General features: G+C 44.5%; 2 protein-coding genes across 5 annotated transcripts in view; one reads left to right on the top strand and one right to left on the bottom strand.

Annotated features, from left to right (window-relative positions):
• Positions 1–2,709: 2,709 nt before the first annotated feature.
• SHISAL2A (shisa like 2A) lies at positions 2,710–21,145 on the bottom strand. Of its 4 annotated transcripts, none has more exons than XM_070405135.1 (4): positions 20,677–21,145; positions 14,238–14,377; positions 9,769–9,792; positions 2,710–2,994 (listed from the first exon to the last, which is right to left on the bottom strand). In XM_070405135.1, exons 1-4 carry the CDS (start codon positions 20,856–20,858, stop codon positions 2,729–2,731), a joined length of 612 nt encoding a protein of 203 aa, XP_070261236.1. In that variant the 5' UTR covers positions 20,859–21,145; the 3' UTR covers positions 2,710–2,728. The 4 variants fall into 4 exon arrangements, with proteins under 4 accessions (XP_070261236.1, XP_070261237.1, XP_070261238.1 ...); XM_070405136.1 differs by having other exon boundaries at positions 2,710–2,979; positions 20,677–21,143; XM_070405137.1 differs by lacking the exon at positions 9,769–9,792 and having other exon boundaries at positions 20,677–21,144.
• TUT4 (terminal uridylyl transferase 4) overlaps positions 20,897–21,951 on the top strand; it is a 163,916-nt gene continuing 162,861 nt past the window's right edge. Inside the window, exon 1 of the mRNA XM_070405128.1 lies at positions 20,897–21,069. The gene's annotated coding sequence lies outside the window, so the exon portion shown is untranslated. The remainder of the gene's footprint in view (positions 21,070–21,951) is intronic.

Raw genomic sequence — 21,951 nt, 5'->3', positions numbered from 1 at the left:
AGTCTTGGTGAAAGGGTGGTCAAAGAACAGCAGCGGCAATATCACCTGGAACTACTTAGAAATGCAAATTCTAGGGACTTTCTCCAGACCTACTGCTCACTCTGAGGGGGGAGAGAAGAGGACCCAGCAATCTGTGTTTTCACAAGCCCTCCAGCTGATTCTGAAGCAGGCTCAAGAGAGCCATTGTTTTAGGCCACTGACAACCACTGGAGTTTTTAGATTTTACAGATTATCTTCCCCTATCAGACCTAAAGGCAAGGGCAACATTGGATTCTTCCTAACAACCCCCCAGATGGACCAGTATAAAAAGAGTTCTGAGAAAAATTGGATTTTACTGAAGGGGATGCTAAGGAGAGCGGTGGGATCTGTCCTGTGAAAGATCACACAGAACATCAGAGACTAAACTTCCTGCAACGTGCAGTTCCTGGGCTATGCTAGGCTCTCTCACTGTTTTTGAACAGGTTGTACTCTGACCATAATGTCTTCTGACCTTGTCTTACCTGGAAACTCTGACTCATCTTTGATGATTCAGCTCAGACATCACATTGCTTTCTCAAGCTGCATGAAGGACTGCCTTTGGGCCCACTGCCCTTTTGTGTGCCTACCTTGCCCTCCAGATGATCCCCTGAGGGCAGCTGCTGTGGCTGATGCCCTTTTGTTTCTGGTAACCTGCACAGGTCCTGGCACAGAAGATACCACTGAATATACAAGAAGTAGACAAAATTGCTGGGTTTAGAATGCTGAAAATAAGATACACACATGCACAGAAGACAACAAATGAAGCAAGACCAGAACTGAGGCCTCTTGGCTTCCAGCCTAGGGTACTTCTGTGGGTGACTCACCCGGCCTTGCCACCCCATCATGTGCCCTTGGCTGGCTCAAGCTCCATGTACAGATATCTAAGAGTGACCAATTCACTGTTGTCAAATCCAGCAGCAGGTTGTGTCACTGTGAGAAATGTCAAGAGCTGCTTTTAGTGGCGACTGAGTCTCACCAATACTTGCCTTGCACTTCAAGGCAAAGCCTAAAGCCACTGCTAAAGTTAAGATGAAGAAAACAGAGGGGGTGCTCCTCTGTATCTGCTACATGGGATGCTGCTCTCTTCATGAATCACTTAATTAAGCCAATTAGACTTTCAAAATAAATTTAAAAAGAGAACAAATGAGAGAGAGGGGTGGCAGTCAGCATTCTGCCCTAAGATTTCTTTGCTATCTGCTTAATTTAAGAAAAAAAAAAAAAAGCTTTCCATTTTCCAGCTCTGTTCTAAGTACTTGGCACAAACAAAGTAATTTAATCCTCCAAAATCCTATAAGGTAGGTACTACTATTATACCTACCTAGATGGATGAGCAGGGACAAGATTTGAACCAGGTATTGGCTCCAGAGTACCTGCTCTTACTGTTATATTGAAAAAACATCCATTTTTAATTTAAAAATATTTGTAGTACTTTCATGTTTATGAAGGGGGTTCATATCCATCATCTCTGAACACTTGCCCTAACCCAGCAAAGGAACCGAGGCTCAGGGAGACTAAGGGACTTCATCAAGAACACACAGGTCAGGAAGTGGCCAAGCCCACCTTGTGGAGCCTGTGTTTGGTCTGCTAACCATTCATTCCCTCACTTACTTGTTGATTCACTCTTTTCACCCACCTAAGGTCTCTCTCTATATAAAAGGCTAATATGCTAAGTGTTCTTCCACCCGTCCGAATGGTTGCTATGATGCACACAGACCACCAGGGGGCAGACGCTCAACGCAGGAGCTGCTGAACTGCAGTGACTTGGCAGCAGTGGTTTTCGGGTGACACACCCCAAAACCAGAGAGGCGGGAGCAGTGAGATTCCACCTTCGGCTGTGGGTTATGTTGTTACTGGGGCATTGTCAGCTCCGAATCTGGTTTACTGCACACTTGTGTTTGTGTTCCACACCCTGTACGACAGCAACTTTGCAGAGTGCCCTCTCACACTCCGGGACCCCTTGGGGGATGTCAGAGAGCCAGTTTCAGCCCGATCCTCGCAAGCCAGGTCGAGGGACCCCACCTACTGGAGGGACCCCACTCACTCCACAGATGCCTTTTGAGCCACGGCGCCACCCAAGGTGCGGCCAGCCGGGGAGGGACCTAGGGAGGTTGGCTCCAGGGCATGTCCGGCCTGTCTCACCCAGTCCCACCCCATTGGCCACCTTCTAATTAATTTCCTTTCAATGTGCACGAATCCGTGCACCGGGTCACTAGTTGAATGATACTAAACATGGTTGGGCCCTATGTACTCTACATTCCCTCTTGTTCTATTCCTTGGCAAGGGGCTCACTCTAAGAGTGGGGCAGAGCTGCTGGAGAGGCAGGAGTCACTTGCCTCCGGGTACCAGTCATCTTCCATGGTACCCTTAGTATACCTGCTCTGTGGCAGGAAGAACAAGTCAGGGTTCTGACTCTTCAGGTCAGGTGAGGGGCTCGTCTGAGCCTCCTCAGGCCCCAGGCTTCTCTTCTATTGCATGGAGTTGTTACTGATCATTTTACTTGGGGTCCATGACTGAACTCCCTTTGGCTCATAGTGGGCCAGGCAGAGCAGAATAGCTGGGTCCACAGCAGGCCCTGGGTAGATTGACTGGAAAAAGCCTTCATTTATCTCGTTCGTCCCATTTTTATCAAGTCCCTTTGATCATCCCTACCCCCACCTTTCACTGAAAAGAGACTCCAGAAGAGGATGGTGTAGAGAAGTTTATTGGATGTCTATGGGTCTGGTCCATGTGCGATTAGATTGGGGACAAGGGCCTCCTCGGGGCTGCCTGGAATGTCACTGGTAGTCACTGTGGCCATGAAGCAGTACTGGAAGAGGTGTCTGGGGTCCATCGCCTGCTCCTCATTGCAGTCCAGCCGTGAGTTCAGGAAGGGGTGACTCTGCCTTAGAGAATTCACTCCTGGTATCTCCACCAACTTGCCTGTATTCTCATCTTGGCAGTCAGGGGACATTTCCTCGGGTTCTGGAAAACAGCAAGCTGAGGGCATAGGGTTTCCTCCTGCATCCCATTCCTCCCATCAGGCTCACACACCCTGGCTAACTTCCCTGAGTGCTTATCTTGGGCAGGTAGGACTGTGCTCAGAATCTTAACACTCATTTAACAAATATTTATTAGTTTATTAGCAATATACCATGCCTTGCACTAGGAGCTGTCAATGTTCCTAATGAACTTAAAGTTTAGTGGGGGAGACAGACTAAACAATTGTTAGGAGATATGAAGATTTGATCTTCAACATAAACCCATGAGGTAGGTACTATTAAAAAACTAATTTTATAGATACAAGCTTATTTCACAACCGGTAGGCAGAGAAGTGCTGGAAAACGTAAAAACATACATTATTTTAATAGATTCCATGACTTTCTTTATTATTCCTTTATCCTCTCCTCCTCTTATATCTGAATTTGAAAGGAGGCTCACTTGGCTTTATTATTCTCCACTTCCCTGACTTCTTGGTTCTGCCCCCACCACACCTTAAAACATTTGTCACTAAATCCATGGTCATTTATAAGTCCTTATCTCGCTAGGCTTATCAGCATTTGACACAATTGGGCATTCCTGCCTAAAAAATGCATCAAGTGTTCAGCCAGAAATGTGAGTCATCTCTTACACCTTCTCCTCCAATCCCTTCACAAAGCCAAGCAGTTCACCAGGTCCTGCTGATTCCCCCAAATCACTGTCTGCCATGTTCATCCATTTCTCTCCATCCTCAAAGCTACTACCTTTGGTAAGGCATTCAACTTCTGCCCAGAGCACTGCAACAGCCTCTAGTCAGGTCCCCTCCAGGCTATCCTCTGGGCTGTAGCCAGAGAGATCTTTCCAAGGACAAGTTAGTCCAGGGACTATTCTTTTTCAAAAGTCTTCAACTGTCTTACCATTGACTGTGATATTTCAAAGCTCTTCACCACTGGTCCCATCTCTTCTCTTCAGCTTCATTACTAACCACTCTTCCCTCATGAACTCTATGCTTTGCCACACCAAAATTTTCATTGTTCCCTAAATGGGTCCATTCCTTCACATCTCTGGGTCTTTGTGATGTTTCTTCTAGAATGACATTTTATACCTTCTCTTTCTAGAAAACTCATATACTATAAGACCCATTGATGGAGGATATCTAGGGGAAAAAATGGTGCCTTTGAAACCAAGGGAAGAGTGAATTTCAAGAAGGATGTACTGGATATTGGAGTTGGCTACCCGAATCCATTTTTCCCCTTCCCTACCTGGCAATAGCAATTATAGTAGGGTGGGATTGGCTCCATTTCAGCGACAGGAGTGGGACCCGATTGATCTGAACCAACAAAGTAATTCCATTTCTTTGCCATGTGGATGGGAAATCAAGTCATAGCATTTCCCTGGGCACAGTGATTGATTTAGGGGTGGGCACATGACCTAAGGTGATCTAATCAGAATAGAGCTCAGGCCTTTATATTTACCCCCGACTAAAGGAAAATAACAGCTCCCTCTTTCTCCTCCCGGTGCATAGAAAGGAACAAAAAGCACGTAGTCTCAGGGAATGCTGGCAGTCAACTTAGTACCATGAGAAAAGTCAGTCTGAGGAGAAAGCCAACATAAATAGAGGGCAGAATCTCAGAGGATGTAGTCACAAGCCTGAGGACATTGTGAACTTCTGTTCAAACCATGCCTAAAGCCCACCCTTACTTTTGGACTAATCACCTACAGAGTGAATAAATTTCCTTTTGAATTTTTTTGTAACTTTTTCTTTTTAAACTATTTAAGACTCACAAGAAGTTACAAAAATAGTACAGAGTTCCATATATCTTTCACCTAGCTTTCCCCATTGATAATCCTATGTAATAAAAGCCTAATATGCTAAGTGTCTGGCCCAGTTGGCCATTCAACCAATCAAAGCGTAATATGCTAATGATATGCTATGGCCACTCAGTTGGCCATTCAACCAATCAAAGCATAATATGCTAATGATATGCTATGCTCACTATGATGTGCACTGACCACCAGGGGGCAGGAAGTCAACCAGCCAGCCATTTGGTCACTTAGGCTTTTATATATATAAATTAACTAAGCTATTATTGGTCCTATTCAATTATAACAGTTTTTATATATACTTTTTTTGGTGTTTAGTACTATAAAAGTTTATCACATATGTAGCTTTTTATAACCACTGCCACAATCAGGGTAAAGAATTGTTCTATCACCACAAAGAAACTTCTTCATGCTACTCCTTTATATAGTCAGACCTTCCTCCTAAACCTAATTCCTGGTAACCACTGATCCATTCTCCATTTTTATAATTTCATAATTTTAGAAGTGTTATATAAGTGGAATTATACAGTATATAACTTTTTGAGATTGGCTTCTTTTACTCTGCATAATACCCTTGAGATCCATTCAAAATATTGTGTGTATGGATAGTTCATTCCATTTCATAGCTACATATATTTCATTGTATGGTTGTACTATTTGCCCATTGAAGAACATTTGGGTTGTTTTCAGATTTTATCTATTAAATATAAAGCTGCTATGAACATTCATGTATAGCTTTTGTATAGACATACATTTTTATTTTATAGGATAAATACCTAGCTGCATGATTGCTATTTTGTATGGTAGAGTGGGCTGAATGGTGGTCCCCAAAGAGATCAGGTCCTAATCTCTAGACTCTGTAAATGTTGCCATATATGGTAAAGTTTTTGCAGATGTAATTAAATTGAAAATTTTGAGATTATCCTGAATTATCTAGGTGGGCCCAAAGTGTCATCACAAGTACCCTTATATGGGAAAGGCAGAAGGAGATAGACACACACAGATAGTGATAGGAAGACAGAGACAGAGATTAGAGTGATGCAGCTCCATCAAAGGAATGCTGGCAGTCACCAGACAAAGAGGCAAGGGACAGATTTCCCCCTAGAGACTTTGATTTTGGTCCAGCAAAATTAATTTTGAACTTCTGGCCCCTAGAATTGTGAGGGAATATCTTTCTACTATGTTAAGCCACCAAGTTTATGGTGATTTGTTACACTGGCCATAGGAAATTAATAAATATAATAGATGTATAGTTAACTTTATGAAAACACCAAACTGTCTTCCAAAAGTTGCTTCATCCCTTACTTGGTATTGCCAGTGATTTTACTTTAGTATTCTGATAGCTTTATGCTCATTTAGTATTCTGTAGCTTTATATTCATTTCCTTACCAGCTCATGAAGGTGAAATATTTTTTCATGTGCTTATTTGCTATCTGTGAAGTAACTATTAAAGTCTTTTGCATATTTCTTAATGGTATTGTTTGTTTGTTTGTTTTCTTAATGTTACGTTTTGGGGATTCTTTATGTATTCTGGATAAAAGTCCTTTGTTGGCATATTATTCCCCAGTCAAGGGCAAAAGTCCCCAGCTCTTCAGCTGATACTTACATCAATTGTTTCCTAGACCAAGCTGCCTCTGATCACCTTCTGATTGGTCAAAGTCCCTCTTAAATTACGGAGCTCTGAGCAGGAGAGCAGTTACTATAAGAATCATGTTTGGCTGAAATGCAGTGGTACAACAATCTTATCTGATTCTCCTAACAAACTTGGAGGTGGGTAGTATTATTCCATGTTATAGAAAAATAACTGAGGCCCAGGTAGAAAAAGTCAATATTGAAACAGCTATTGGGTATTGCATCCAGGATTCATTTTCCATTCAGTTTGATTCCAAAGCTTGGACTCTTACCACAGAGCAAGTTAGCATTAGTATAAATTTTGAACCAGGCTAGTCCTTGGGATACACAGGCATTTAAGACATAGTTCCTATCTTTGAGATATCAACAAACACTGGGGAGACTAACATGTAAAATCTAAGTGCCTAATAATAATAAAAATGAGAGCTACTAATTGTTAAAAGCCTACCATGTGTCAGAGACTAATGTAGCTCCTATGTTAGCATCACCTCTAGTTTTCACAACTTTCTTAGTAGGTATTACTGTATACATTTTACAGAGTAAATTGAGGCCCAGAGAGAAGTGACTTACCTAAGGCCACACAATGAGAGTGACAAAGCCAGGATTAGAGCCAGGCTCTCTGATGCCCTAGACCAGGCTTGTGCCTTCCCACCATTATCCAAGGACCTCTGTGGCCAGTTCTCCCAGTGCCTGGGGCTCTCAATCTTGAATTGGGGACTAGCCTCTGGTGACAAGCCAGGAGAGGAATTCTTAGATTTTCTCCCTCCTTGCAGATGATTTAAAACTGACTCAGGTCCTTACTGCCCTGAAGGTAGATGATTATGATTGTGGCCAAGAGAAAGAGGATGTATATTCCTTAAATCCCAGCAGAGAACTCTCCTTTCCCCTCCCCCTTTTTTATGTCTGTAGGTGCTCAGAGGGTCTGGGTTCACAGACATCTATCTTTTTTTAAAATATATTTTATTGATTTCCTACAGAGAGGAAGGGAGAGGGATAGAGAGTTAGAAACATCGATGAGAGAGAAACATCGATCAGCTGCCTCCTGCACACTCCTCACTGGGTATGTGCCCACAACCAAGGTACATGCCCTTGACCGGAATCGAACCTGGGACCCTTGAGTCCGCAGGCCGATGCTCTATCCACGGGGCCAGACAGGTCAGGGCCAGACATCTATCTTAAGGCAAGAAAAAGAGGAGGGCCCTAATCCTTCAATGTTCTTTTGATTTACAGGTGACTCTTGTTACCAACATCTCATCTTTTGACCCAATCTCATCCATTTAACAGGATGTTTCATTCACTTGAATTAGCAGATACTTATATATTGTAAAGTGAAAACAACACATTGCAAAACATTATATATATAAAATGTACATTTGTATCTGATATAATGCAAACAGTTATTGCACACCAAAAGGTAATACACTCTGTGTGACCTGTACTTTATTTCATTTTTGCCTATCTGCATCTTCTCATTTTCCAATCAATGAATATATATGTGTATGTGTAAGTATTACTTGTGTCACAAAAAAATATTTAAATAAACACAATAAAAGAACTTGTCAAGTAAAAAAAACAATACTGACTCATCACTGAGGCTTGTTTGGTACCAAATGTCACAGGTACCAAATGTGGTTAATTAAAAAGCAATGGGCTTGCCCTGGCCTGGTGGTTTAGTTTGTTGGAGCATCGTCCTATACACCAAAAAGGTTTTGGGTTTGATCCCCTGTCAGGGCATGTACAGGAAGCAACCGATCTGTTTCTCTCTCTCCCTTCCTCTCTCTCTAAAAATCAATAAAAACATATCCTCAGGTGAGGATTTTTTTTTTAAAGGCAGTAGTGGATTCTGAGGTGGTAAATACAATTCAATACAATATACAGATGATGTGCTGTATAGAATTGCACACCTGAAACCTATATATTTTTGTTACTCAATGTCACCTCAGTAAATTTTTTTTAAGCAGTTGGCCCTGGGGAAACTGAACCCGATCTGGAAGGTGAGGGGCTGTTGCTGGGAAAGATCCTTGGAGGCAAAGGCTTAGCCAACTGGCTGGTGACCTTGGGCACGTGACTGTCCCTTTCAGGGCCTCAGGGCCTCACCTATACAGTGAAAGCATCAGACTTGATTTCTAGGAGGCCTTTGAGTCAATGAGAATGGCTGACTAATGAGCTGCTCACCAACACCTTTCAGAGAAGGAAGAGACCTGAACTCTTGTCTTCCATTTTTACCTCCACTGTTTTTTTGGTCTCATTAAATGTACCATAGTTGGAACATAAACTCCATACATACCTCACTCACCTCATCTGCAAAACAGGGTTGATAATAACCACCTGGCAGAGTAGTTAAGCAGGTTACATGGGATAATATGTTTAAAGTCCTTAGCATAGTATCTGGCACCACCGTAGGAACTCAGTCACCCTTCTGATTGAGCTAGTTACAAAGTTCTAGAGTAAGAAAGTTATGTGTTTTTTTTTTGTTTGTTTTTTTGGATTCCAAGTTTGGGGGATAGTATGGAGGTGGGGTGATGGGACAGTACAGAACACCTGGGTAGCAGAAGGAGCCTGTTTCCAGACCCGGGTCCATTTCCACTCTGTTCTTGCCAGGGTACTCCCCATCCCTGTCTCTACCCTCAGCGATCAGGACCTGAGGTACAGTGTAACGATCATAGGCTTTAGAGTTTGGGAGATCAGGATTGACTCCCAGCAACACATGCTCACTACTGTGTAGATTTGGCCAATTCACTTCCCATGGCTGAGCTTGATGTAAAATGGGCTAATGATCTGTTTACATGTCCTACTGGAGAGGGAGACAGCAAACAGAAATGAAACTCCACATAAAGGGTAAAGCTCTGGCGAATGTAAGATAATGGGCCTATAAACTGATTCAGCTGCTGGGAAGGAGGGGCCAGTACTTAACGAAGAAGAAAGAGAGGAACTAAGAGCTGCAGTTGGGCAAGAGACAGAGAGAGCTTAAAAGCCATCCTTTAGAAAAAGGTCAGGAAATGCATTTTCTATCTTAAAAATAAGTAACAAAAAGCAAGAACATATATCTCAAACCCTGGCAATTGAATAATCCAGCTGGTGGCTGAGCAGTAAAAAGTAGGAGGGTGTTTTTCACCAACAGGGCCAAGAGATAAACTGTATTCCCTTTGATTCAGAAAGGTTCAGTGTAGGGGAGGATATAGTGAGGAGTAATGAGGGGATCAGGACACAAGCAGGAGCACTTCATAGACCTGGCCGGGTGAGGTAAAAAGAGTAGGAATTCGGAGGCAGAAAAACACATATATTTGAATTTCAGATCCACAGTTTACAAACTGTGACCCCTTCGGTAAGTCATCTCACCTTTCTTGGACCTGGTTTTCACACCTGTAAAATAGATGACAATAACAGCTCACTCGTGCAGTTGGGAAAATTGGATGAGATAATGCATGTACAGTTTCAAACAGTGACTGGCACATAGTAGGGACTTTCATTTTGCAGCACAGGAATAAGGAGAGGAAGGAGACTGGAGGTAGAGTTGGCTCTGTCACTTACTCACTAGGTAGCTTGGGCCTCAGTTTCCTCATCTGTAAAATGGATGGTAATAAGATCTATACTCTGCCCAGTTATTGTGAAGAACTAATGAGATGCTCTATTTAGTTCACTCCTAACTGTGGAATCATATTTCATTATTCCTCTACTGGTAGACATTTAGTTTGTTTCCAATATGATTAATGATCATGTCATCCATCTTTACTATCCTCTTCTAATATAACTATTTCTTCTAAGATAATTAGAAGGGGAATTACTGAGTTATAGGATATATTCATTTTCAATATAAATAGATGCTGCCAACTTACCCTTCAAAGTGGTGGTACCAATTTATACTCCTACCAGCACTATATGACAGTATCCATTCCCTCCACCCAGCCTCCTCAGTATTAATATGATCCATTTTTGTACTTACCAATGTAATTGATAAAAGCTAGGTTCCTGTGAGCCTCTGGTCACAACAATTTTGTCAACTGGTCAATACATAACTTTGTTTTGTGTGTTCTTGTTTAAAGACATCTTCTTTAATATATATTATTAATTTATTAAGATTTAATTGATGGCCAAAAGCACCATAACTCCTGCCTGAACGAAGTTTACTCAACACATATATTTTCTCCACAAGGCACATGACAGTCTTTTTTCATGCTCAGGAACGCTAGACAGCACTTCAGCACTATGTTTGGGGGGCATTTTCAACAGTGAAACCACCATTAAAAGTCATAAAAATGCAAAAACATGTCACTCAGTATATCATGAAAAGGACACTTGTTTACAGTATGAGAGCTGAGAAGCTAGAGCATGGCCTTGTTCCACGTCAGCTGGGAATGTGTGTGATGGGGCAACTCAAATTTTTTGCTGCTCTGGGCATGTCCACATTTGCAAACCTTGGAAATTTAAGCTTACAGACTACAGATAAGCTTGAAAAGACCTTGAAAACACTGAAAGTATTGATTTTGAGGTTACATATAAATTTCAGCAAATAGGCAACTTCACAAATATTAAATCTGCAAATAATGATTGCCTGGCACGTATTTGCTTCTATTTATAATATCTTTGCAGTCTATCACTTGTTTTTTAAGTTTATACTATCTTATGTATTATTTTTATTTGATGTCTGTTTGTATTTTATGTAGGCAAATTTGCCCATATTCCCCTTATTTTTAAAAATTAAATGTTTTCACCTTATTTTTTTTTAAATATATTTTATTGATTTTTACAGAGAGGAAGGGAAAGAGATAGAGAGTTAGAAACATCGATGAGAGAGAAACATCAATCAGCTGCCTCCAGCACACCCCCCACTGGGGATGTGCCCGCAACCAAGGTACATGCCCTTGACTGGAATCGAACCTGGGACCCTTCAGTCCGTAGGCCGATGCTCTATCCACTGAGCCAAACAGGTCAGGGCAAATGTTTTCACCTTAGCTGGTTTGGCTCAGTGGATACAGTGTTGGCCTGGGACTGAAGGGTCCCGGGTTCAATTCCAGTCAAGGTTGCAGGCTCGATCCCCCGTGGGGGGCATGCAGGAGGCAGCCAATCAGTGATTCTCTCTCACCATTGATGTTTCTAGCTCTCTATCCCTCTCCCTTCCTCTCTGAAATCAATAAAAAATATTTTTAAAAAGTAATAATAATTAAATATTTTCTTTGAATTCCTATATTTTAATTAGTCTGTTTCTGGACTTTCTATTCTAGGGTTTCTCAACATTGGCACTATTGACATTTTGGGCTGGGTAATTCTCTGTGGTGGGGCGCTATCCTGTGTTGTAGGATGTTTAATAGATCCATGGCCTCTATCAAAAGATACCAGTAGTAGCCCTCGCCTGTTGTGACAACCAAAAATGCCTCCACACATTGCAAAATATCTTTGGGTAGCAAATTTGCACTAGTTGAGGACACTGCATTGCCCAATTCTACCTGTCAATTTCTGTGCCAATAACAAATTGACAAATTCTTATCTTTGAAAAATGTTCTAGTATCTGATAGGGCAAGTCTCTTCTTTGTTTTCAAAATTGTTTTGTTCACTCTTGCACCTTTACTCTTCCAGATTAATTTTAGAATGAATCTGACAAATTCCATTAAAACTTTTGTTGGGATTTTTATTTATAGATTAATTTGGAAAGAACTGATTTGTCTATGATATTGAGTCTTCCTATTCACATGCTTTCTGTACCTCACCAGATAGTCAGGTTCTTTTATGCCTCTCACTAACTTTTATGATTTTTCTCTATAAAAGTTGAAGCCTGGGCCCTGGCAGGGTAATTCAGTTGGTTATCAACCTGATACACCAAGATTGTGGGTTTGATTCCAGGTCAGGGCACATATAAGAATCAACCAATGGCTCCAGCTGGTTTGGCTCAGTGGATAGAGCATTGGCCTGCAGACTGAAGGGTCCCGGGTTCAATTCTGGTCAATGGGCACATGCCTGGGTTGCGGGCTTGATCCCCAGTAGGGGGTGTGCAGGAAGCAGCTGATCAATGATTCTTTCCCATCATCTCTCTCCTTCTCTCTTCCTCTCTGAAATCAATAAATATATATATATTTTTAAAAAGAATCAACCAATGAATGCATAGTAAGTGGAACAACAAATCTCGCTCTCTCTCTCTCTCTCTAAAAATCAATAAATAAAAGTTATTAAAAAAAAAGCTGAAGCTTGGGCTATCCTTGGTCTCCCTGAGGCTGGGTCTATTCTCCTGCCACTTCCTATTCTCCTCCTAGCTCTTCCTGGCTCCAAGGAGAGCCAGATGAATTCTCCCACCCTCAAAAGCCAGCCCTTCTACTTTTTACTGCTCGGCCACAGTGGGATTCTTGTAAGCATCAGGATCTGAGATGTGTTCATGTTCTGTCGTTTTTTGCACGGGTTTGTTGTGACATTGGAAAAATAATCTTGTGCAAATGAAAAGGCTCTCTCTACTTTTCTCTCAAACTTAGCTGTTACCCACCCTGCCCCTTCTCCCTCCCTGACTGAGTGTGCCATCTTTGCTTCTGAACTTAAACTCCTCCCCTGTCCAGCCTGGCCTTACTCCCACACAGCGCCCCAGGGTGAATGACCCTGTTACTGCATAGTCTCACTCCGTCCTGCCCACACACCTTTACCCATTATTTATCCTATCCTGATATGCCTTTTCTCATCTATTTTGCCTAACCAACTCCTTCACTAATTCAGCACCAATTCAAGTCTCCTTTCCTTTTTGAAACACTCCTTACATTTGGTATTAAACAATTTTGTGCTTAATTGTATACCTAGCCAGACCCGGAGTGGTGGGCTGAAGAAAGAGCATGACTCAAGGCAGGAAAACATGGGCCAGATTACAGTCTTATCATGTATTAGCTGTGATACTTTGTGCAAGTCGCCTAATTTCTCTCAGCCTTGATTTTCTCATTTGTAAAATGGAAATAATACTACCCATTTTGAGTGTTGTCTACCAAACTGCAAAGATCTGAACTGAAAGATCTTTGGCCAATAGCTACTTGTTTCTTTCACAGTGCCTTGAAGAGGTTGTAAAATACAGTGGGGCCTTGACTTACGAGTTTAATTTGTTCCATGACGGAGCTCATAACTCAAATTACTCGTATGTCAAATCATAAAGTGAACGAGTGAGACACGTAATGCTGGGCTGATGTTGTGGCGTTCACTGTGATGTTCGCTGCGCCAACTAGCAGTGGGGTATCTGAAGCTGGCTCGTAACCTGAATTTTAGCTCACAACTCAAAGCAAAAAATCGGCCGAGAGACGGCTCATATCTCGAAAAACTCGTTAGTCGGGACACTCGTAAGTCAAGGCCCCACTGTATGTGCAAAAGCAACACTTTGAAGGTGACCCTGTAGGGAAGTTCTTGGTCACCTGTACTAATAAAGAAATTGGTAGGCCAAGAACATCAGATTATCCAAAAATACCTGTATTTAATTTCTGAATAAACCGAGTTTGTGGAGCAGCAAATTTTTCTTATTAATTGTATTTTGTTTGGGGTAATATTAAAACCAGTTTGCATTTTCTAAGGCTAGAATTAAAACATTGTCTTAGAAAATCCACAAGATGGATTCATCTTTGTCTAACAAACAGGATGCTGACTACATCAAATTATCTTGATAAACACAGAGCACATGAAAGGTTTAGAATGGACAGCTTCAGATCATAAGCCTCTTCAGAATTGTGCTGTTTCTTCTGAATATTCCAGGAACACTCATGAGGCAAGTGTTCAAAATATCATTTCTAAATATGTCCCCTTTGTAAAAATTCTTGCCTGCTGAACACAAGGAAAGCATGTGACCTCTTTCTTACCTGTAGTCTGTAAACTTAAACCTGGGTCCAACTTTGTGTGAGGCTTTGAGCTGATGAACAGGTAACAGAGCACACAGGCGGTGACAACGAAGGCCAGGAGGACCACCGCTGCTATGGACAGGCCCACAAGAGCACCAATACTGGGGAGAGAAGACCATAAAGGAGCTGAGCTTCAGAAAGGGACTTTGGAGGCAGCATGTTATAGGAGAAGTGTTCTTCTGTCTCTACTTGTCTTAAACAGGCTTTCTGTGCCCAAGCATGGGAAAGGGTATCAACTATATGTCAAGTATTCCCCACACACATGGCATGCCTCAGTGCAACCACATAGTTGGGACTCAGTACTATAGTTTACTCACTAGATGATTTATTAAAGAGGATATTAAAGGATTCAAATCAACAGCCAGATGCAGAGATACATAGGGTGACGTCATGAACAAAAGAGCTTTGTGGAGCTTGAGGCCTGGTAGCACATGGAAGCATTCTTGTTCCCCAACGTGGAAAAGCTCTCCAAAAAATAAAAATAAAAAGATCAACTACTGTCCTTTTGGGTTTTTACAGAGGCTTCATTATGTAGTCATGATTGACTAAGTTATTGCCCATTGACAACTGAACTCAACCTCCAGCCCTTCTCCAAGAGGTCGGGAAAAAGGGGGATGGGGAGGACTGAAACCAAACCTCTAATCATGTGGTTGGTTTTCCTGACAACCAGACCCTGCCCTTGGGTGGAGCCCAAAAGACACCTTTATTATTTTCAACACTTAGGAAATTCCATAGGTTTTGGGAGCTGTGAGCCAGGAATTGTGGATAAAGACCAAATACCTTATAAGTCACAGCATCGCAGACTCCTTCTAACCCTCCTCCCTGACCCAAGCCACAGACTCCTTCCTGCCTTTGCCATTTCTGCCAGATTTCATTTCCTGCTAGCTGATGGCTAATTTCCACTAAACAGAAACACCTTAGAGCTTCAGAGAATCTGTATTCCCATGGCTAAATAAATTATTGGATACCCCTGCAATGGAGTAATAGAGAGCCCTTAAAAACATGTTTTCAAATAACATTTAAGATCAAGGCTCAATCCAGATGAGATAATGTTAAATGAAAAGAGGACACACTACTAAATATATAACATAACCCCAACTCAAATAAATTAACACAAATATATACATAATTATACATATGCAAGGTTGGACAGAAATACACCAAAATGCTAACAGGCTGTCGCTGGCTGAAGCCCAGGCTCTGAATGTCCTGTCCCTGCCCCATTAGGTTTATAATTGTAAAATATTCTGGCCAGAGTTTCAAATGCTAGCATTTGTATCTTTTTGCCTGAGGGCTTTCTTGGGCCCAGAACAGTACCAACACAGTGAGCAGGTCGGAAGTGCAGGAAAATGAACGCCTGCCTTCTCACACCAGCACACAACTAATGACTGACATAAGTAGGTACGTAAATACCCAGCTTTTTGGCACTTGGGCCGAATGACTCTGAGATGTAGATTCTACATTGCCTGGCTGAGTTTAACAGGTTTAAGTTCCGGTGATCCTCAGTGGTGACTTACTTGGTAACACCATCATTAGCTCCTTCCCTTCCCACCTCCTCAATTCCCCACCCTCCACCGGTGTCTTTTAGAATTGATTTCATGTAAACTATCTGCCCTCAAATCCTTGTTTCCAAGTCTTTTGGGGAAACCAAGTTAAAATACTGGATCTCCCATGATTTCTTTCCTCTTTTATCTCTCCTGTCCTTTCCACATTTTCCACATAGAGCATGTAGTACTTGTTAGTTCTTTGGGCATTATTTCCTCTTTTGAGATATAGTTATCTAATCTAATAATAGACAAACATGGTAATTGACTGTACCTTTGCTACGCCTCCCATTTGCTAATCAGTGTGATATGCAAATTAACCACCAACAAAGATGGCAGCTAATTTGCATACTGCAGGCACGGCAGGACTGCGCCATCCCATCTGCCCCGCCACCATCCGGGCCTGCTATCTGCGACCTGTGGCTGGCGGGCAGGACTGTGACAATCCCCGCCACCCGCCCCACCCTCATCTGGCCCTCCCACGGGGGACCCAGGGCTGGTGGCTGGAAGGCGGCTCCGGCCGGAGCAGCTCGGGCTGGAAGGCGGCTCCGGCCGGAGCGAAGGCCTGGGTCCCAGGTGCTGGAGGAAAACCGGTGCCGGCAGCCAGGGGGAGGGAAGGTGTGTTGCACAAATTTTTTCGTGCAACAGACCTCTAGTAGTTTATAATGCTCTTAGCTGGAGACTTGCACACAAGTTGGGATCCCACCTTTTACAAGGGACATCTATGGCCACCTGAATGGAAAGGGCCCTCTAAAAGTAGGGTCCTTTGAAGAGTGGGTGAGCCTTAGCCTGTTTGTCTCAGTGGATGGAGCGTTGGCCTGGACTGAAGGGCCCTGAATTTAATTCCAGTCAAGGGCATGTACCTCAGTTGCAGGTTCTCTGGCCCTGGTCAGGGTGTGTGCAGGAGGCAACCAATCAATGACTTTCTCTCACATTGATGTTTCCCTCTGACTCTCTTTCTCTCCTTTCCACTCTCTCTAAAAATCACTGTAAGGCCCTAACCGGTTTGGCTCAGTGGATAGAGCGTCGGCCTGCAGACTCAGGGGTCCCAGGTTCGATTCCGGTCAAGGGCATGTACCTGGGTTGCGGGCACATCCCCAGTGGGAGATGTGCAGGAGGCGGCTGGTCGATGTTTCTCTCTCATCGATGTTCCTAACTCTCTATCTCTCTCCCTTCCTCTCTGTGAAAAATCAATAAAATATATTTTAAAAAATAAATAAATAAATAAATAAAAAACACTGTAAGGATTAACAACAACAATAACAAAAAGTGGGTGAGAGAGCTGAGGGGGGATATATCCCAGATCAGTGGTTAGTCAGGAAGTGGGCACTGTTTCTGATGGTCTGTCTGGGGACAGAGGAACCAGCCCCCAAGTACAGAGCTGGGACAGAGCAGAAGCTCTAAGGAGGGAAATCTGTGCCTAGCACAAGATGAACTTTAAATGGTCAGAGTTATCCCATGTATTGCCTGGAGAGGGGTAAATTCCCTATGATTGGACAGATTTACACACAACACCTGGATGAGGACACCTTTCAATGAAGTTAGAGATTCCTGCCCTGGGTGAGAAATTGAACAGCTGCTAGCTCTTCAATTCAATTTCACAGATTTATGACTATGGTTTCACAGATTTATGACTCTGAAATATAGATAACCTACTGTGATCCCCTAGAAAAACATTGGAGGGTCAGTCTAACATTTGTTAGGGTTTTTGAGTCAGGCAAGTCTAATTTTGAATCTTGGTTCTGTCACATATAAGCTGAAAAATCCTTCATCTCTTGATCTTCATTTTCTTCATCTGTAAAGGTTCCTATCTCACCAGGTGTTCATAAGGTTAAATAAGATAGTGCCTGACCACTAATTCTGCCCTCCAGCAAGGCCACTGCCTTTGTCTCACATCCTAATTAAAAAAAATAATAATAACAGGGTGATTGGAAAGTGGACCAGATAGTTATAACACCAGCTGCTTATCCACAGGGAACCTTTTCCTCCTCCTCCTCCTCCTCCTCCTCCTCCTCCTCCTCCTCCTCCTCCTCTTCCCTCCCCTTTCCTTTTCTTTTCGAGTCTTCACTTCTTGAGACATGGTTTTAAAGACAGCAATTCTCATTCTCCTTGAGGTCTATTGAAGGAAACAGTATTTACCTGACGATTTATGTTTTTTAAGGGCCAGCTTTCATGAAAAGGGTCAAGTAGAGTCCAGAGCAAAATAAGGTCTCTACCTGCAATGGCAGGGAACTGATAGGAGCATGCCAGTAGAGTTTTCAGGGTTTGGGGTACACTGATCACCCAGATGTCCTGAGGACCTTCAGTTTTCCTCCTCCACTTTGCAATAGCCTGTGGTGTTTATGAACCACCTTACATTCAAACTGAGGAAGAGTCAGCCCTGAAAGCTAGAACCGTTCAGCTGCCCTTGGGGGTCATAAGATGGGAGCACACTAACATGTGATGTGACCTCAGAACTTACCCCATTACACCCATTACCTGGTTTTCTAAGCCACTAAAGTGTTCTATTGAGGGTCCAAGGCAACTGGAGGGACACGGGTGTATAGGGAAAAGGGTTGGTCGTAGAGGGTTGGGGTTCTGGCTGGGTGCAGAGAGCTTACTCATCTCTCTGTTCCCAACGGCTAGCACAGTGCTCAGAAGACAGTGAAGGGTCATGAGTATTTTTTCAAGTGATCTGAGCAGAGCAGGTTGTAAGACAGCCAGGCTACATTTAGACAGTTGTGCAGCAGGACAAGCCTGGGCTTGGAGCCAGACAGGCTTGTGGCACTCCCTGATAGTAACCTCATGGCTTTCAAGTTTTCTCATCTGTAAAATGGAGAGAAAATGTGCCAGGTTGCAAATGTGTGACTGCATCTAGCCTTGGATGGTCCTAGGTAATGTTCTTTAAATCTCAGTCTGCTGTGACATTGCTAGAAGATCTCGAACAATTCACTTTCATCTTCCAAGTTTCCCTTTCCCCACTTATGAGCATGGGAAAGGGAACTCGCATGTATTGAGCATCTACAATACATCCTAGTCACTTTCACATGCATACTTCACTGAATCCTCACAACAATTCCATAGGACAGGTATCACTATTACCATTTCAGAGATGAAAAAGAGGCTCGGAGATAGTTTGCCTGAATTCACATAGCTATTACTAGTAAGTGACGGAGCTGAGGTTTGGACTGGGTTCTAACCACTCCAAAAGCTCCACGTTGTCTCTATACTTCAAAGGGAAGTAAGTACTATTATACAGGTACTTCAGCACCCACTTCAGGGCTAAGTACACAGTGAGTTTTAAACAAAGACTCCATTGTTACACGTTAGGTACATGTCTTATCTCTCTGAATGGACTGTAAGCTCCTGAGGGGCAGGGAATAATTGAGTTTTGTGTCTCCAGTGCATAGCATAGCACCTGACATAAAGCAAAGGCTATGCTAAATGAATGAAAACATGGATGAACAGAAAATAAATTAATATACTCCTCTGGGTTACAGATAGCAGCTGAATGTGCAAGAACGGAAAAACTAGCTATCTGAAAGTCCTTTCGAATTATGGTTTGAGCTGTTTAGAAAAAGCAATAATAATAACTCTAATTGTCAGTGACATATGCCAAGTTGGTTTTCACCTCTTTATTTCATTTGGTTCTTGCCCTAGTAGGAAATCAGGGCAATGATTTATCATCCTTCCCATTTGATAGATGAAAAGACAAAGGCTCAGGTAAGTTTGAGTGGCAGGCTGTCCACTCAGAGGGCATGCAGTGAACTACCCTGGTGAACTACCTCCAGGGACAGGAAAATCACTGTCTACTGAGTGAGCCCACTCCGTTTCCGCTGATGCCTATTTCCCTGAGCAAGTTTGGGGTCAAGTCTTCCTTTCTGGGTGAGGCCTTTGGAGATGGAGAGAGATTGAGACCAATTGCTCTCTCAGCCTCACACTGAAGTTCCAGGAATATCAGCAACGGCCTAACTAATCCTTTCCCTGAACTAGTAAGGAAACTGAGTCCCTGTGAGTGGATCTTCAGCCAATCACACTGCTATGGCACAGCCTGAGCAGGCTTCTGCTGTAGCATTATGCCATGGTCTCATGATGAACTTGAAGGCAGCCTTGATCCCTGGGTCTTCTGTCTTAGCTCAGGAGGGGAGTACACCCCCAGCACTGAGCACAGGGCCTAGAAAAGCTGTGCTCCGCAGGAGGTGGCTGAAGGAATGACTGAATGGCAGGGGGAAGAAAAGAGTTGAGGCTGGGCTGAGGCTGGGGTTGAGTTGGCGTGTAGCCTCAGGTGAGGAGTAAGGCTTGAAGCTGAGGTTTGGATGTAGGTCTATATCATGTTTGGAATCAGGGTGGGGAAGGAGAGCTGCGGTGGGATTGCAGGGGGAATTAGGGGCAGGTTGAGCTGGTGGATAGATGGGTATTGGGGAGTAAAGTCAGGGATGAGGTTGATGTTGATCTTAGGAAGGAGACCCTGGTGGGTACTTGAATGAGGGTGGAGTTTGTGTTTCCTGTGAACATTGGAAGATGGGGGTTTGCTGTTGGGGAGAGGGTTGGTATGTAATTTGGGGTTGGGTTGAGGGTGGTGGTGGATGACGCTTGGAGAGGGTTTAAACGGAAGGTTTTCCTGGGTGGAGTTGGGGTGAGGTTCAAGCTTTGATTTGAATAAGATGGGGGAAAGGAGCTGAGAAGGGGTTGCAGAAGGAGTCGGGTTGGTGATGGATGGGGGCAAACGTTAATATTGGGCCCGCGGGGGGTGGCGCCGATATTGGGATGGGCACTTGGATGAGCACTGAGGGTTGACTACGCAGCCTGGCTGAGATGGGAAGAGAGGGCTCAAACTAGATTGGGGTGCTCGGTGGGGTGAGGGCCAGGGCCAGTACCTGAGCCACCACATGTAGCTGTGCTCGTAGGGGAAGAAGCTGTGCGGGTCGTCGCAGCAGTACTTGTGGTCGCGGAAGCCGCAGCAGAAGACGGCGGCCGCCTCGCCCCCGGGCCGCGGGCAGCTGAAGCCGCGCACCTCCTCCTGCTCGGCGCTCACGTAGCTCGTGCAGGCGCCGCTCATCGCGCCCGGCGCCGGCCCCGCCGCCCCGGGCCACGGAAGGAAGGCGGGCGAGAGGAGACGCGGGCGAAGACAGGACTGAGCTCTGGAAAGACAGAGACCGAGAGAGGCGGGGGTAAGCAGAGAGCGCAGAGACCAGAGAGAGACAAGGCGAGAGGCGCCGAGACGAAGCGCTTAGAGCCCCGAGTCCCCAAGGACCCGGAGAGGCGACCAGGTAGGCGGACAGGGCGCGGCCGGAGGGGAGGTGGAGGAGGGAGAGCCGCGGGGGGAGGACGCAGGAGCAATGGGAGTGGAGAGCGGCGGAAGGAGGCGGGCGCGGGGTGGAGGGCGACCGGCAGAGCTGGGAGGAGGGAGCTGCCTCGGAGAGCCGCCTGGGCACCGGGCCGGCCCTGCCCGCTCTTCCCCCAGCGGCCCCCCTGCGTCCCCAGTGACTGCGCGAGGTGCTGGATGCTCAGACGAACAGCACATGTCCTGGGAGGCAGGGCGCCGATTCCACACCTGCACGGGCACCGCCTGGCGCTGGGCACTGTGCGGGGCGCGGGGCGCGGGGCGCGGGCATCTCAGGGCAGAGGCAGGCTAGAGCGGGGCGCGGGGCGCGACCAGCCGGCGACCACACAGTAGGGTCAGTATGGGATGGTTAACACCTGACCTCACGTAACCTTCACAACAACTCCGAGGACCAAGGATTTTCAAACCCGTTTTATAAAGGAGAGCTCAGGGGCAGAGAGAAGTCATCTTTCCTGGCCCTCAAGCCCGCGGGATGTAACCTGGGTCCGGCTCCTTCCCTGGGCCTTGCTCTCACAGCGCCTCTCTACCAGTGGACTTTTAAATGCCCTCATCCTCCGGCTCCCTTGCCGCTTCATTCCTTCCCTGAGCAGCTAGCTCATGCACTGACATGTTCCTACTCCCCTGTTCACACCCTGTCCACACTGGCCTAGGACAAGGGGGCTAATTAATGTCCCAGATGGTGACCCCACCCACCAGGAAGCAAAGCCAGTACACCTTTTCATTCTCAAAAATTATTTCCAGTTCATAAGGGCACTCACTGTTCGCACTAGGGTCGGAGGAACACAATCTGAAGGGGCTGTATGAAGCC

The sequence above is a fragment of the Myotis yumanensis genome, unplaced genomic scaffold, assembly GCF_028538775.1.
Source record: "Myotis yumanensis isolate MYYU_CA2020_CCGP unplaced genomic scaffold, mMyoYum1.0.hap1 SCAF_2, whole genome shotgun sequence".
Lineage (NCBI taxonomy): Eukaryota > Metazoa > Chordata > Mammalia > Chiroptera > Vespertilionidae > Myotis > Myotis yumanensis.
The sequence above is the reverse complement of the archived record's forward strand: the minus strand, read 5'-3'. Positions and strand labels throughout refer to the sequence as shown.